This window comes from Thunnus thynnus, chromosome 4 (assembly GCF_963924715.1).
Source record: "Thunnus thynnus chromosome 4, fThuThy2.1, whole genome shotgun sequence".
NCBI lineage: Eukaryota > Metazoa > Chordata > Actinopteri > Scombriformes > Scombridae > Thunnus > Thunnus thynnus.
In genome coordinates this window covers 14,676,994-14,692,435 of record NC_089520.1, presented here as the reverse complement: position 1 = coordinate 14,692,435, position 15,442 = coordinate 14,676,994, and the positions used below count along the sequence as shown (strand labels likewise).

General features: G+C 38.7%; 1 protein-coding gene across 11 annotated transcripts in view; it reads left to right on the top strand.

Moving 5' to 3' along the window:
• Positions 1–15,442, top strand: part of LOC137181270 (R3H domain-containing protein 2) — a 64,199-nt gene that overhangs the window by 46,831 nt on the left and 1,926 nt on the right. For all 11 annotated transcript variants that reach the window (XM_067586847.1, XM_067586844.1, XM_067586855.1 and 8 more), the window contains 8 exons: positions 4,337–4,472; positions 5,504–5,661; positions 6,788–6,927; positions 8,027–8,127; positions 9,743–9,912; positions 10,672–10,816; positions 12,080–12,174; positions 14,841–14,925. In XM_067586847.1, the coding sequence (XP_067442948.1) occupies positions 4,337–4,472; positions 5,504–5,661; positions 6,788–6,927; positions 8,027–8,127; positions 9,743–9,912; positions 10,672–10,816; positions 12,080–12,174; positions 14,841–14,925 (1,030 nt within the window). The remainder of the gene's footprint in view (positions 1–4,336; positions 4,473–5,503; positions 5,662–6,787; positions 6,928–8,026; positions 8,128–9,742; positions 9,913–10,671; positions 10,817–12,079; positions 12,175–14,840; positions 14,926–15,442) is intronic.

Genomic DNA, 15,442 nt, shown 5'->3' with positions numbered 1-15,442 from the left:
AAGTGAAGAAGTAGAACTTGTTGCTTGATCACTTAAAACAGCTCTGTTGCTGTAGAGCATTTTCCTCAATGTATTTTGTGAATAGAAGAGTTAAATTACTGCCATGGTCAAACTCAACTCAAGGGAGGTACTGATAAAATAATGCATCTAATATCTGGCACTGAAGGACTTGAGCATTATTGATGTTATTGTCTGAACGGACATGTCACATAAACATAATTTTAGGGAAAGAGCTGCTGCGTTAAAGGGTTAACTTTCCATTTTTAAATTTTGATTCATTTTAAACACCCTGACACAATCCTCGTTCATATCAGGCTGTTCCTGCTTCCTTCAGATGAATGCCACTGAGGAGGATCATGTTCCTTACACCTCATATTAATGAGTGTTTAATATAAAGATTTGCTGATCAAAGAGAAGGGTACACAGTGTGATCGTTACTGCACCTTGTTAACGTATAGATACAGAAAGAGTAAAGTTGATTGCTTTCCTTTATGCAACACTGAGTGATTGATATGACAGTGATGGTTTTACATTACAGGACCTTGACAAAACAACAGAAGTCATTCTTAAATTTATCCCTTAACAATTTGTAGTCAGGGAACTACAAAGGGGATTAAACAGGGGTTGCACAACAGACCATCAATCATCTCGCTCTATGGTAAAGGTGTAGAGGAAAGTTACTAGTGTTAGTCCTAGTAATAAGAGACCTGAGATACACATCACAGCTAAACATCAGAACTAAGTTTTCTGGTGCTGTTTCTGTGACAATAGAAGTACCAGCTGTTACAGCTTAATGACATCATAGTGCGTTTCAGTGAATAATAATCTTCCTTCTACAGTGAAATAATAACTGATTTAACCAACAATTTCCGAAGCCAGCTCTACTGACAGTTAAATATATTGTTTCTATCCATTTCCAATTGTGGCACAGGTACGCCACACACCCCTGGCTACAAAATTTCCAAAAATGTGTCATCACCGTCTGTACTTTTGTACCAAGTGCCACTAAATAACAGAAATAGAAACCCCTGAATCTTGATTCAAATGCAGGCCAATAAAAATGGCATGATAGGTGTCATATCATTCCCTTCTGTCTCCAGTCTTTCTGGAGACAGGAAGACTGGTCTATAATTCCTGAAATATCTCTTAGTAATTTAATAGGAAGTTGCCTGGAAAGAATAATGTTATTTGGAATGCATTCCTATGAAAGAACTGCTCCATTTAAACTCAACAAAATATTGATTCATTATTTATTTATTATTGGAAACTTCCCCATAAATGTGCAGTGTTTCCCCTAGGTTGAGTGGTTTGGCCTTAACAGGCAGCTACACATTTCTCCGTTTTCTATTTATCGGTTTAGCGTCGTCAGGCTAGGCTAACCCATTGTTGCTAACTTCGGAGCTAACCCCTTCACTTTTCCAGCAGTTGGGGAAACAACAGACGTGACTTTTCATAGTCTTGACAAGCTGCAGCATTTATTAACTGACAAACTGTAGTCTGTTCTGTAAATTTACTGCCAGACTGACAACTTACTGCTAACCTTTTCCTCTGCTCCACTCGCATTTTATTTTTCTGCCGCTCGCTCTTTGGCTTAACCACTCACTGGCTTACGCTCTGCCCTACTCCTTAAAAGAAGTTACGCTACCTGCAGTTTCCCAGGCAACGACACAGATGTTAACTCATGTTTCGAGACAGCGCTGCCCAGAGGCTCCCAAACGCTATTGATTTGCGAATGAATGGATATTTGGCATTATTTTTGACATTTAAAAAATATTTTTTGGTCTGGTGGGGGTTCTAGTTGTCCTGGCGGCCCGCCAGGCCTGTACTATTATAGTGGGAAACACTTATGTGGAATTGCATATTTACCTGTAGACAAATGTTTTTGCATGCTCAGCTGACCTGCTGTGCACTGACTAAAAAGCCTCAAGGTTACCCTAACTTATCAATTAATTGGAAGTATACCAATGTAACATGTCTATGTTTTAGATCTATTTTATAATTTAGATTGTATAGTCCCTTAAAGGAGACTTCCTAGGAAATAATTAGGAAATTACAGACCCATAAAATAAAGTGTTACTGTAAAAACTATCCAGCGTTGCATAAATTTCATTAATATCACAAATTAAAATATCAAGTTCTAGTAAAGGTGGAAACATTCAGACATTAACTTTCTTTTGTAAGCTTGTGACATGTCAGGGATGTGATTCCTGTGAACTAGCAGGATTCACCCAGTGGGGAGTTCGGCCCTCGCACTCATAACGCTGTGCGTCACCTTCTGAAGCTCGGTCTCAATCAGTCAGCTAGCCTGTCACATTCTTCCAAATGCAGAGGCGGTGTCAATAATGAGTTCTCTCACCCTCCTTCACTCACACTTTTCCTCCCCTCCCTCAGGCTTTCGCTTGAATCCATAAAGTAGTTATTATAATTCATTTGAGGAGAGAGAACTAAATTGACCTGGCCATTAAACACCCTGTGGGGAGACATTAGGCCCTGTAATGCAGCTCTTGGGCTATGCTGTAAAGAAGATCTGTTTAGTAGAGTTTTAATTGCTGAAGTCACATTTTTTTTTAAAGAAATGGCAATAGTTTTGTGTTTATAGGGAATCTTGGGGTCAATAGTATTTACTTGAAGCGCCTTGTCATTTAGAGCATGCAAAAGAATAGAAAAGTACACTATCTAAAGGCCAGGGTGTCTATTTTAGAGTTGATCTAATGGAGGATAGAGGGTTTACTGGAATCACATTTACAGTACTCAGACAGTAGTGCAAACAAATAATTGTAGTGCTTTTATATGTTGTTCTACATGTAATTGCTGTGTGATCAAATTATATCTGTATGAGTACCCACTATTTGCAATCTTACAATAGGTTTGTACATGTTACCATACTGTAAAAGCTGTGTTTTGCAATGTCTTGTTTTTTGTCTGCTCTTACCTATACAGACATTGTCTTTTATCGCCCTACACACCTTTCTATATTGTCCTCACTCTTTGATCTCTATAGTTGTATAAACAGTATTGGCTGGAAAGGGAAGATGCATTGTGTTCTTCAACTTGTGGGCGGTCGACAGTGTAACAGGAGTGCAAATATTGACACCGCTGCAGCCTCTAGATGGGCTGAATGTTGTCATGTATGCAGATGAAGGTGGAGGCAGAACATATCGATCCTCCTAACATTCACTTTCTCTCTGTTTCTCCGTTTGATGTCTCGTTTGGAAATTGTGTATGCTACATTTAGCTTGGTTGTATAAGGCACAAGTTGTTCAAACTTTAACACATACACCTCTATAACTCTTGTACTGTTACACATTTTTTCTCCTGTACCTTACATCATTATTGAACAATTGATGAGGAAGCACAGAGTGATGTTCTTTAGGCATTGTCTTAAAGCTGCTATAATAGATATTTTTGTATTAACAATCACAAGACAACTTGTATGAGAAATGGGTCGCTTGTAGTGATGAACTCTCTGCAGTTACCCTCAATTTTACAGACCTTAATAGTGACTTTCGGCTCATTGTTTTGGTTTTCCGGCCCGCAACTTCAATGTTTTTATTCACCCTCACCACTCTCATAGTGTTGTTTCCAGTCATCACAGGCAGCTGTATTCAGCAAGAAAGTCCTAAAGTCCAAGAGTGAATATTGGACTTGCATTTATCAGGTGGCCCGAAACAACTCCAAATGAATAATAATGTTGCTCTGTATCTGCTGGCTGCGTAAATAGGAAAATGTTTGTTAACAAGTTTTCTATATTAACTTAAAAGGTATGATAATATGTTAGAGTTGTTTTCACAGCTTGTTTCTGTTGCCCCCAAGTGGTCAAAAAGTCAGTTCTTACAGGTTTAATGTGTTTGGACTGAGCTATAGTAGTGAGATCTTATCGGATTGATTGCTCAACTTCAATTGCTTCAAGTTGCTTAAAAGGATTTTTAAAAAGTGTTCTTAGTTGCAAGGCTACATATTCATGCAAACATTTGACAGTGGAAATGCACAGTTGAAATTTGCACTAAAATGGTTCAAGAACTAGATGCTTTGTTTTTGGTTTTTTGTACAGTATATCATGTTTTATTGCCTTACTGACCATCTAAGGCTGGGGTCTTCATCTTGGGTCTTGGAAAATTGGTGGCAAAATCATGTACAACATAAATAAAACATACAAAAGTAATAATGTGTTCTCTGTGCCATGAAAATATGGGAAATCCCCAATATTGTCCCTGTGCCACAGGTGAAAAAGGTTGAAGACAGCTGATCTAAATCACTGTGATTCATGCAGTTATTCTTCTCTCCTTTTTGTGTATTCATTACTCACTTATCATGTTTTCCTGTCGTTTCTCCTCAGATACAGGTGTCATACTACCCTCCTGGTCAGTATCCCAGCTCAGGCCAGCAGTACCGTGTTCCCCAGCCTATGTCCCACCAGGTGTCTTATCCTGCCCAGCGCACACAACCCATGCCTCAGCCCACACAGCAGTCAGGTCAGTATATTTTACAAGGATACACTTTGTTGTATTTTTGTATATAATGATTAATAAAACACATGCTGTATCGATTACATGTTGCAGATCAAGGTTTTCTTTCTTATTTGTGGTTAACTCTTAAGTTGATGTCCACCTATAGTGTTATCACTGGAAATCAGAATCAGAGCAAAGTTGAGACAAAATAAAATATTAATTTTTCACTCATTCTTTAACACTTTCCAAAATATATTTAGTATGAGTCAATACACGTGTACAGTCCACTTAATTGTATAACCATATTTTACTGTCTCTCAGCAGAAAACTGCTAAATCATGCTTAATTTTTCAGTATTCTAGGTGAAAGATTGATTGTAAACAACCTTGGCCCTTTATTGTTCTGCCAAGTCAAATATACGCAGACCAAAATAGAGCTCTTTGCAGTTTTTCATGGAAAAACCTGAACACTTTATCCTTGAATCTCTTTCATTTGTAATCTATGAAGGTTGGCTGTGTGTTTATACAGTAAGTGACAGATAGACACTGTTGACATCCAAAATGGACTTTGGCTCATAGTGGAGGCCTGCCAAATCCACATGGATCATGAACCGTCATGGTCAGTGAGACCTTGCATCAATCCAGGGCTGCTACCTGGAAATATGAGTTTTATAATGTTGAAGATTTATACTTTTATAATAAGTATATATTAATATCAAAAATTAAAAATTAAAAATTAAAAAATATATCAAAAATGTGATCTGAGACCCTTCTGGATTGAAATAATTAGCCTCTATCCACTCCATTTATTTGAGTTGTAGATTTTGAAAAATAATTGGTATGAAGCCTGGTGCTTTTGAGTATCTCAACAGTAAGATATTTGTACAAAATATTTGTTTTGTTTCATCACCTAAGTAGTCATAATTTTGGACATTGGGCCCCAACTGCCCTTCCTCTACAACCTCCGTCTTCTTTTCTCCTCTCTGTACTTTACTCCTTTTCAACCCGACTCTAATCTCAAATTTCACTCCTCCAATTCTTGCCCGTTGTCATCAGGTCTCCAGACCATGATGCCCAGCCAGCAGCCGAGCTACCAGGGCATGATGGGGGTGCAGCAGCCCCAAAACCCTGGTCTGCTCAATTCCCAGAGGGCAGGCATGGGAGGACAAATGCAAAGCATAATGGTTCAGTACCCACAGATGCCATCATATCAGGTAACGAGTTCTTCAACTTCCCAGATTGATATTAACAATGAGCCTTTTCATCTTGCCTGTTGAGCTGTAGTTGTGATACATGTGGCTAATCTCACCAGGATAAACAGCTCCATCTGGTGCACAGTTTAAACATTTTATGCTAAAAAGCCAGATGATGTTAAATGACCCAAAATAAAATGTATTGTTACTCAGTAAGTGTAAACATTCCTACACCAGTCATAAAACAACAACAAAAACACACTAAGCAAAATGCATTTTTTCTGATGCTTTTACTGCAGATATAAGTTCGAGAAACTAATAAGTCTAATTAGACGTGTCTCAACTGTCACAGTCTGATTCAAATCTGCTCTAGAGAGGAGACCGTGTTCCTGGTGATTGTGTTTGGAGTTGAATGCTTTATGCCTGTGTGGTTGTGTGTGTGTGTGGTGTGTTTATGGGTAATGTGAAACTCTTTACATCTGAACCTTGTGTGTCGGTCGAAGAGCATTATATTCACAAAACATGTCAAAATCATCATCATTAAAATCATCAGCAAACATGGACATGGTCATGGGGATGATGTGTATTTATTTGTTGTCCATTAAAATGTTTGCCACTCAGCAGTGACATTTTGGTGTTTACAGACGGGAAATTCCTCCACCACAAAACCTGTGACAGAGACTCAGTGAATTAACTGCTCTGTGGTGATAATGCGTAGCAGTACTGGATGGAGGAAGTTTCAAAGTTAAAGGACAGTGTACTCAATTTACAAGAACCAACATTCATTTCTGCCTTGTTTTGAAAAAAGAATAAAAAACCCAGTTTTGTCTTGAACTATGTTTATTGTTTATTGTTCTGTAACAGTAGTGATATTTGTGTGGAAAAAAAAAAATATCTTTAAAAATCTTTTCCAAATGCTCATGAAGAGAACAAGATAAAAATGGACACATACAGTCTTTATTGAAATAAAGCAACAAGTGTTTTAAATGTAAAACTGATGTCATAACAGTTCAGTTCTTGAGATTGTCCTTCTCAGTTAGTCTTGTCTTCTCGCCTCCAAACTTTTTGGCAGAAGTCACCTGAACCACCAATTCATTTGACTTTTTTCTAAATAGTGTCTTTCTCTTGACCCTTAACACTTCTCCAGGTGCCAGTGGGAAATGAAAATCAGCAGGTGGTGCAGCAGCAGTACCAGCAGCAGGTGATGGTGCCAGTCAGCCAGTCTGTCCAGGGCCCTATGCCTGTTTACTACAGTGTTATCACACCCACACAGCAGAATAGCACAAGGTATGTATACGTTCATCACATTCATACAAATCTAATAGTATCAAAAGATACCATCACTGAAACTGTTAAAAATACATTGCGAAACAGGCATTGTGATAACCATAAAGTTAAGTAGAAGCCACAGTGAAGCTTTCATTGAAGTTGTTTTCACTTAAATAATAATAATGATAATAACTTCATTTATATAGCACTTTAAAAACAGTGTTTACAAAATGCTTTGACAGACAAAGTAAAGGCGGTACAATACAAAACCAAAAACACATGACACAGATGGCAATAACAAAGCTGACATTAAGAAGACGACAGTAGAAGATGATGAAAAACAAAGAGATGATAGATTAAAAGACGATAAAAAGACGACATCACATAAAAGCAAGTCTGTAGAAATTAGTTTTAAGAAGTTACTGATTCTCCAAGCCGTATATCCTCAGGCAGGTCGCTCCAAAGCCAAGGGGTCCTGATTGCAAAAGCACAGTCACCTTTAGATTTAAGCCTTGACTTTGGAACAGCCAGAAGGGCTCCACCAGAGGGTCTAAATCTTGCGGCTGGCTTGTACGGGGTCAGCGTTTTTGTTATGTAGCTTGGAACCAGACCCAGACGTGCTTTAAAAGTGATCAGTAAAATCTTAAAATCAATTCTAAAACGAACAGGGAGCCGATGGAGGGAAGCCAGGATTGGGGTAACGTGATGTTATCTGTTAAAACCAGTAAGAAGCCGAGCTGAATGCGCTGCTGTTATTATCATCTCCATGAAAAGGTTGTAAATGGTTGAACTTGGCTGGGATTAAGTTGTAGAGAAAGATGCTCATGAGTGGAAAATATTTTTGCTTTCTCTGAGTGCATCTTCATTCCTCTCACCAACACATCTGCTGATGAAAACCATTCAAATTGTAATTTAAATTTAGCAGAGTTGTGTATGAATCTGATTTATTGCACGTATTGTTATTGCTAAACACTAAAACATCGACTTCTTGGAACATATGTACGCATGTAGTTTCTTATCTTTTCTTATTTTGAGGCAACATGTAGGGTTTTTCTCTTGTATGTGAATTCACTGTCACCATGATATAATTTTCTCCCTGTTTGTGTCTATGCTGCAGCCCGTCAGTAGGTTACCTGCAGGCCCCCAGCTCTGAGCAGTATCAAATCACACAGTCGCCGTCCCCCTGCAACCCTCAACAGTTGCAGCAGCAATATTCAGGTGAGACTTGGTGTCAAGAGGTTTTGTAGGAACTCCACCAGGATGCCAGCAGTAAAACATTTTTGTAACTGCTAGATTAACATCATTTTTATTTTTGTTTTAATTAAATTGTTGACATAATCCTCCCAAAACAAATACCTGAAGTATTTTACATTTAATTGACATCAACAATACAATTTTTATTTTGTTCTTTAAAAGTCTCCTCATGAGCAAATTTAAAGGTGACCGTAATGTTGTTCCCAAATGTTTTCACCACTGAGACAAAGGTGCCCTTCCAGGACCAGTTACATCATCTTCTTTACTGTGTTTATCTCAGGTTCATTGCCAAGGACTGCAGCTAAACATTGTGATCAGTCTGAGTAGATTGTATGTCAGAGTATATGCCAACACTGACCTGTGAATTCAAGGCCTACAATGACTAAGAATTGTGTTGTAACTTGCAACCCTCCTTTACAAAATCAGGTGAAAGGTTTCCAGGGAAAAGTTCACAGACGTACACTGAGTTCACATGATGAACTTGTAAATCAGTGTCCTTAAAAAGGGTTAATGTTTGAAGAAATCACGGAAAGCTTAAACCCCCACAAAGCCCTTGTATACCTTTTTGACCTTGAGTAAATGTTGATCAAAATAGTCATCACTTTATCCTTTCAACCTCTGCTCCGTTTGTGCGATTTACTCAGCTGCATGGTTATTTGTTCTAAGAGTAATTTGATTGGTCAGTTTCTCACCCCAAAAATGGATGATACCCATCCATGATTGTAATTAGTTCTATTTTCAAACTTTTGACGGACTAAATTCAACAATAGGCTTAAGCTGTCGTCTGCTTGATTTTTGCAAGATGTTGTCAGCAGCTTGTCTTGCATGTTGGGAATTAATAGAAGAACTTGTAGTTCATCTCTTGGCATTTGATACCTTAAGCAGTTACACTAGCAGACACACCAGATGGTAATCTTGACCTGGGAGACCAGACATCATGATAGTTATATATTACAGGTCGTCTGCAGGTCATTAAAATGTCTTAATGTCAACTTGACAAATATGGTCTTGACCTGAAAATCATTAAAATGTTTTGAATTTGAATGTGTTTTTGTTAGAATAGTCAGTTGCTTCAACCGCAAAAATGGAAAACCTGCAAAAAGTTTGCTAATCTTTTAAATGCAAAGCCAACCTAACACACTTATGCGCTTTACTGTACACTACTCTTGTTGTACTAGATAAATCAACTGCTTTTACAATTGCATGTCATTCTTAACCTACAGAGTAAAATCCAAGCAAATCCTAACACTTATTATCAAAGCCCAGTGCAAAAAACACATTGTCACAATACTCTCTAGATTACTCAATAACTCTACATCAGAGCTAAAAGAAACTTTTGGTGGAATCATATACTGTAGTTTCAATCTACAATTTTCATTATTATTAACCTTTGAACTGAATCAAATATATATATATTTATATAGAGATTTTTTTTTTTTTTTGGCAACACATGAAAAGGAAAAGAGGACTTTACTGGTTCAGTCCTCCTCTAGAGGTCTGTTGATATTGTTCTGAGTCCATAGTGACAAATTAAACTCGCTGTTAATCTACACATTTGTCTGTCTGTGCGCTCCCTCAGGAGTACCGCCTCCTGGGCCTGGAGTGATGGTCATGCAACTCAGCGTCCCCAATGGACCACAGCCTTCACAGAATCCTCCTCTGGTCCAGTGGAACCCATGCAAGTACTACAGCATAGAGCAGAGACCCAACAAGCCAGGAGAGCTCTACAAACCTGACAACACTCCACAGGTACACACACATACACATGACGGTCTCTGCCATCAGTGGGCGAAATCCAATGAATCTCACACATTCATTCATTCATTCATTCATGTATTCATTCATTCTGTCCACCCTCTGGTGGTCATGAGGAGGTATGTAAATGTCCTAAGCTGATGCAATGAAGTGTGTTTGTTACAGGATGACTACATCTGGGTTTTTTCCGAGTTGTTTAAATGGAGACACCCACTCTACTGTTAGCGAAAAGCAGTGACGTGGGTTAGAGTGCTGATGATTTTTTTTTAAAACTTAGAGCAGCAGCAACAGTGAGTGCTCCATCTGTGTGTCTCTACTCAGTTAGCATGTTTTGCAGAGTAGCAGCAACAGTGAGTGCTCAGTCTGTCTCTGTGGCGACTGGCTGGGCGGGCTAGGGGGTTTATATTGGTTTTATGTAGCATTGTCATCATGTAGAAACCTACGTCAGGTCATGTGGAAAAAAGTTTTTGGAAGGGCTTGGGAAAATGGCATTTTGATGCTGAAACATATGCACTTCTACCAAAATTTGAATTTTCATATTAGAATACATATGGAAGACTACTGAGAAACAGAATAATATAAAAACCTCAAAAAAACAAAACATAATGGACCTGCCCTTTGAATCAAAAGGTATTCTGTGTTTGAGTCCAGTAAACTAGGGCTGGAAAGATTATCATGTGATCAGGAACATGAGGGTCTTATATTTAATATTTTTCCTCTTTTTTTTTTTTCCTCTCTTCTCCTCATGTCCAGGCCAGTACCCAGCTGACGAGTCCACTGGCCTCCCCCACTCAGTCTCCCACCCCATCTCCCTCCGGCAGCGTCAGCAGTGTCTGTCCAGGCTTGGGACCATTGCCCCTCATTTCCCAGTTTCCCCGGCAGGGCGGACCAGCTCAAGGTATGGATAAATAAGAAGGGTGAAGGTGCAAGTACGTACACAGATATGTTACTTGCAGTAAACATATGTACAGATATTCACCACAGGACAAGAATGAGTAAAATGCATTTAATTGTTTACAACCAATGACACGGGAGGAGATGCACATATAGCATGTACATTCAGATATATACACACAGTTAAATACACTACACACTTGTGTAGATACTGTATTTGCTCATTCATTGAACATTAGCGATGACTCTTGCTGCTGAAAGAGTACAATTATTTTCATTGTTTTGGCCCTCACCCCTCAAACTTATGATTTAACATTATTATTACCACCTTTGTGCTTCAAATAGGGACACTAACAGTCAGACAATCAGACAGATTATAAACACATTGCTAGTTTTACCAAACTTACTGTATTTAGATGAGAAACCGAACACAAACACTCTATTATTATTAGTTTTATCGATTTTCTTTCTCCATTAGATATGTTTTTGTGTGCAACCAGCTACAATAGCTCAGGTTTTCTTGAAGTGAAGGAATTACAACAAGCCTTTTAGGTGTGCTTACTTTGAATTTCACCTCCAAATACCTAGTTCAGAATAATATAAGTAAAATGTTGTCATTAGAAATGCTGGCCAAAACTACATGTTAAAATCCCCGCACAGACTCTTGCTCTTTGACCCATTTTCTAGAGCAACTATCTAAACTTTGTCAGGTGTTTTTTTTGGCCCTGAGCCAACAGGCCATCATATCACCTTAGCCTACCTTACCTCACCTCACCTCAGCAGATTCACGTGATTCACATGACTGTCACAGAGCCACCCGGTCAAACCTTCTGCACCAACACATGGCTTTACCTCATCCCTGTCCTTTGACCTATATTTACACATGGAGTCACAATACCTCTACTGACAAATAAACATGCGGTTTGGAATGTACGATCACACATACAAATACAGTCTTGCATCAGTCTACGATCTACGATCAGTGTGACACAGGTTTTCTTCACAACACCAAAATATTTAAAAAGTGAGGTGCATTGTGCCCCTGACCCATATCTGAATGACTTTGGTTGCTTTGCAGTTTTTTTAAACCCAAGTCGTCTAGACGGCAAGCAGGACGTTTTTTTCAATTCCATCACCATCTCATTAAATCATCAACCATCTCCTGTTTTACACATTTTATTCAACTATTTACTACTGGGACAATTATACACACAAGTATTTCCAGCATTTATAATTTTAACTTTAACCCATGATGTATGTTGTTTAGGTGATGGTCGCTACTCTTTGTTGGGGCAGCCTCTCCAGTACAGCCTGTGTCCTCCTCCCCTCATGCATGGCCAGTCCTCCTACAGCTCCCATCAGGTCAGTACTGGTGGGCCTTAGTACTGAAACCTTTCTACCTATGAAGGTTGTCATACTGACTGGTCTGGATATTTTTTAAATATGAAACTTCTAGTTCGGCAAAGTACATTAAGAAATTGACAGTTTTTGATCATTTATTGTGGTCTTATTGGCAAGGCTTTTCAAGCATGTGTTGCCTCTGTAATTCAGTAATTCAATTTCTTAAATTGAGCTCTGATGAATTCCAGACTCGACTTCAATGAAATATACCACCAGGCACCAGTGGTGGAAGAGGTACTCAGATCCTTTACATAAAGGAAAAATTCACCACTGTGAATATGATGATTTCTTAAAACTCTAGGTCACCTATGTAGTAGAAATGTGCAACTATTTTTGAAATTGGTGCCCTATGACAAGAGAAAACTGAGAAAAAGATTCGACATACTGCTCTCAATGCATTCTGGTTGTTGAGGAATCCTACAACAACCAGAATGCATTGCATGTGTCTCATCCAATGAGCTACCAGTGAGCTACTTATGGTGTGTTTAAGACCAGCCGTTTAGCAAAGACAAAATGAACAGCGTTGTATATCTTTACTGAGGCTTATTTATTAAACGTTTTTCCTCATTGAGTCTGGATATATCGTACGGGTGTTTCTAACCCAAACCGCTGTTTCTTTTACCTATTTTGGACGAAGATGAGCCGAACCAGCTCAAAGTTGGTTGCAGCCGCAAGTTTGAGGTAACATAGTTGCTGATATGCTGTTCTATATTCAGAGCTGGCAAAGTCTGATATAATATTCCATCAGAAAACAAAGTCAGGTTTACCAAAGCACCACAAAGTTTGTTGCAGTGCAGAGTTTTCAGTCTGTCTTCATTCTCTCTGATGATCATTACCGGGCTCTGGTGGTGCAGCTGCTTCCCCGGCTGCAGGCGCCTCTCTCTCGGCTGATGCTGTTAGAGCTCCCGTGGTCGCTTCCTCCTCCATACTTTTTGTCAGATTACACAACACTATATTCGGCCTCATAAATGAGCACCAGTAACATCACATCTCTGCTCGGACATATTGTTCAGCTAGTTGGTTTTTTGTGTTAGATTCAGCTCTTCTGGATTAATCATGGTGAAACTTTGAAGCTTAGCTTAGCTGCGGCTATAACGTTGCTCAAGTCTGGTGGTCGCTTCCTCTTCCAGACGGATTCAACAGCGCGATATTCGGCCTTGTATCATGAAACTAGTTTTCTTCCAAATAGATTGATATTTTAGAGTATTTAGTAGTAGGATATTTTAGTGTCTGCTTTTCGCCTATTGCTAGCATAACATGGTAGATGGGAGTGTTTTGAGAGAGAAAATGAGGAAACGTAGTTTGTAATCAAATGCAGATCTCCAAGTCCGCTGGATGACAGGTTTTGAGTCACCTGGAAGACTTTTCCCTCTAACATGGAGGGAAGTTAAACATGGGTTATTTGCATATACTACCCACATTGTAATAATAAAATGCTGGTTGAAAATCTGCAGTTTCCCTTCAAGTAAAAGTACCAATACAGCAATGTAAAAATACTGCATTACAAGTAAAAGTCCTGCATGAAAAATCCTACTTAAGTGAAAGTACATAAGTATTAGCTGCAAAATGTACTTAACGTAGTAGTATTGGCAGGGGTTGAGCCCCTCTAAAGGGTCACTAGATAAACCTGAAGGGTCGTGAGGTGATTAATGGGAGAGGAAAGTCATAAAAACAAAGTTCTGATACACAAATCTGTTTTCAGTTTTTGGACTTTCTCTAATATTTGATTTTTGGTGAAATATTGGATCATTTGAAGATTTATTGAAATGAAACCATGTGAGAAGTTTAAAGGGAAAAATCACTATTTGGTGGAGCTGTTAACAACTCATAGACATCTGAATGTGACCCTGACTACACACTGGTTTTTTAAGACGTCAAAAGCCAAAAAGGTTGGAAACCACTGGTTTAATCTTTAACAATGTGTTGTACTTTAAAAGCTTGTTATGTTATCTATTGTGTCAAATCATCATCTGTTAAGTAACTAAAGCTGTAAAATAAATATTGTGGAGTAGAAAGTACAATATTTCCTTCTGAAATGTAGTGGAGTGGAAGTACAAAGCAGTATAAAATGGAAATACTCAAGTAAAGTCAGAGTACCTCAAAATTGTACTGAAGTACAGTACTAGAGTAAATGTACTTACAATCGTGTTTTCTTAACAGACCGGTTTTTCAAAAGTGAAAACATAAAACTACACTGCATTGTTCTTTTGAAGAGCAATGGCAAAAAAAACCAAACATTTATTTGTTGTTTAATGATGAAAGTAGGCACTGAAATGGGTGAAAAGCCTGTTTTTAATTTACTGAGAGAATGTATCGTGAATAAAGATATTTTGTGAAGTTGGGGACTTGTCATAATATTCCTATATAACAGTTATAAAATGTGGGATGTGTGAAAATGTTTGGAATCTTTTTTTTGCTGTATGTTGTGTAACCAAAAGGTGATAATGTAACAGACATTAATACACAGTGAACTAGTCATCACGTCTCTTGTGCCCAGTATTGTACAGTATGTTTCAACCGTTTGTGTTTCCAGTTACTACAAAGTCTGCTTATACCCCCATCTAGTGTCCTAACATATTGTTGCAGTCTAATAATAAGCCACATATGATCTGTGTTGTCGTGTTCAGGGTCAAGGAGTTATGAAACACGGGGCACGAGGGAAGAAACAAACACTCAAATCTGCATCAACAGATCTCGGCACCACTGATGTTGGTAAGTTAGAGATGCATCATCAAAGAGCTGCATGACATCTACCAGTGTTGTTATTATTATTTCTGGTCGTTACTTGTCTCACCTTAGAATCACAAGGCTGGCAAAGTGTGACGAACATAGACTGCACTTATATAGCGCCTTAACGGACAAAGCGTTTCACAGTTTTTTGCCTTTCGTTCACACACACACACACACACACACACTCACACACTGATGGTGGCGGAGCTGCCATGCAGCGCTCTGGCCTGACCATCAGGAGCAACTTGGGATTCAGTGTCTTGCTCAAGGACACTTCAACACATGGACAGGAAGAGCCGGGGATCAAACCGCCAACCCTGCGGTTAGTGGACGACCCGCTCTACCTCCTGAGCCACAGCTGCCCAGCTGTGTGACAAGAATAGATACTGAAGGGCAGCAGAAACGCGTGCCTTCACTTTATCAGGCTAGTCAGTCTTTTTCCACCTATATATATTTTTTTTATTTTTTCTTTCCTTCACAAACTCCTTTATCTGTTATA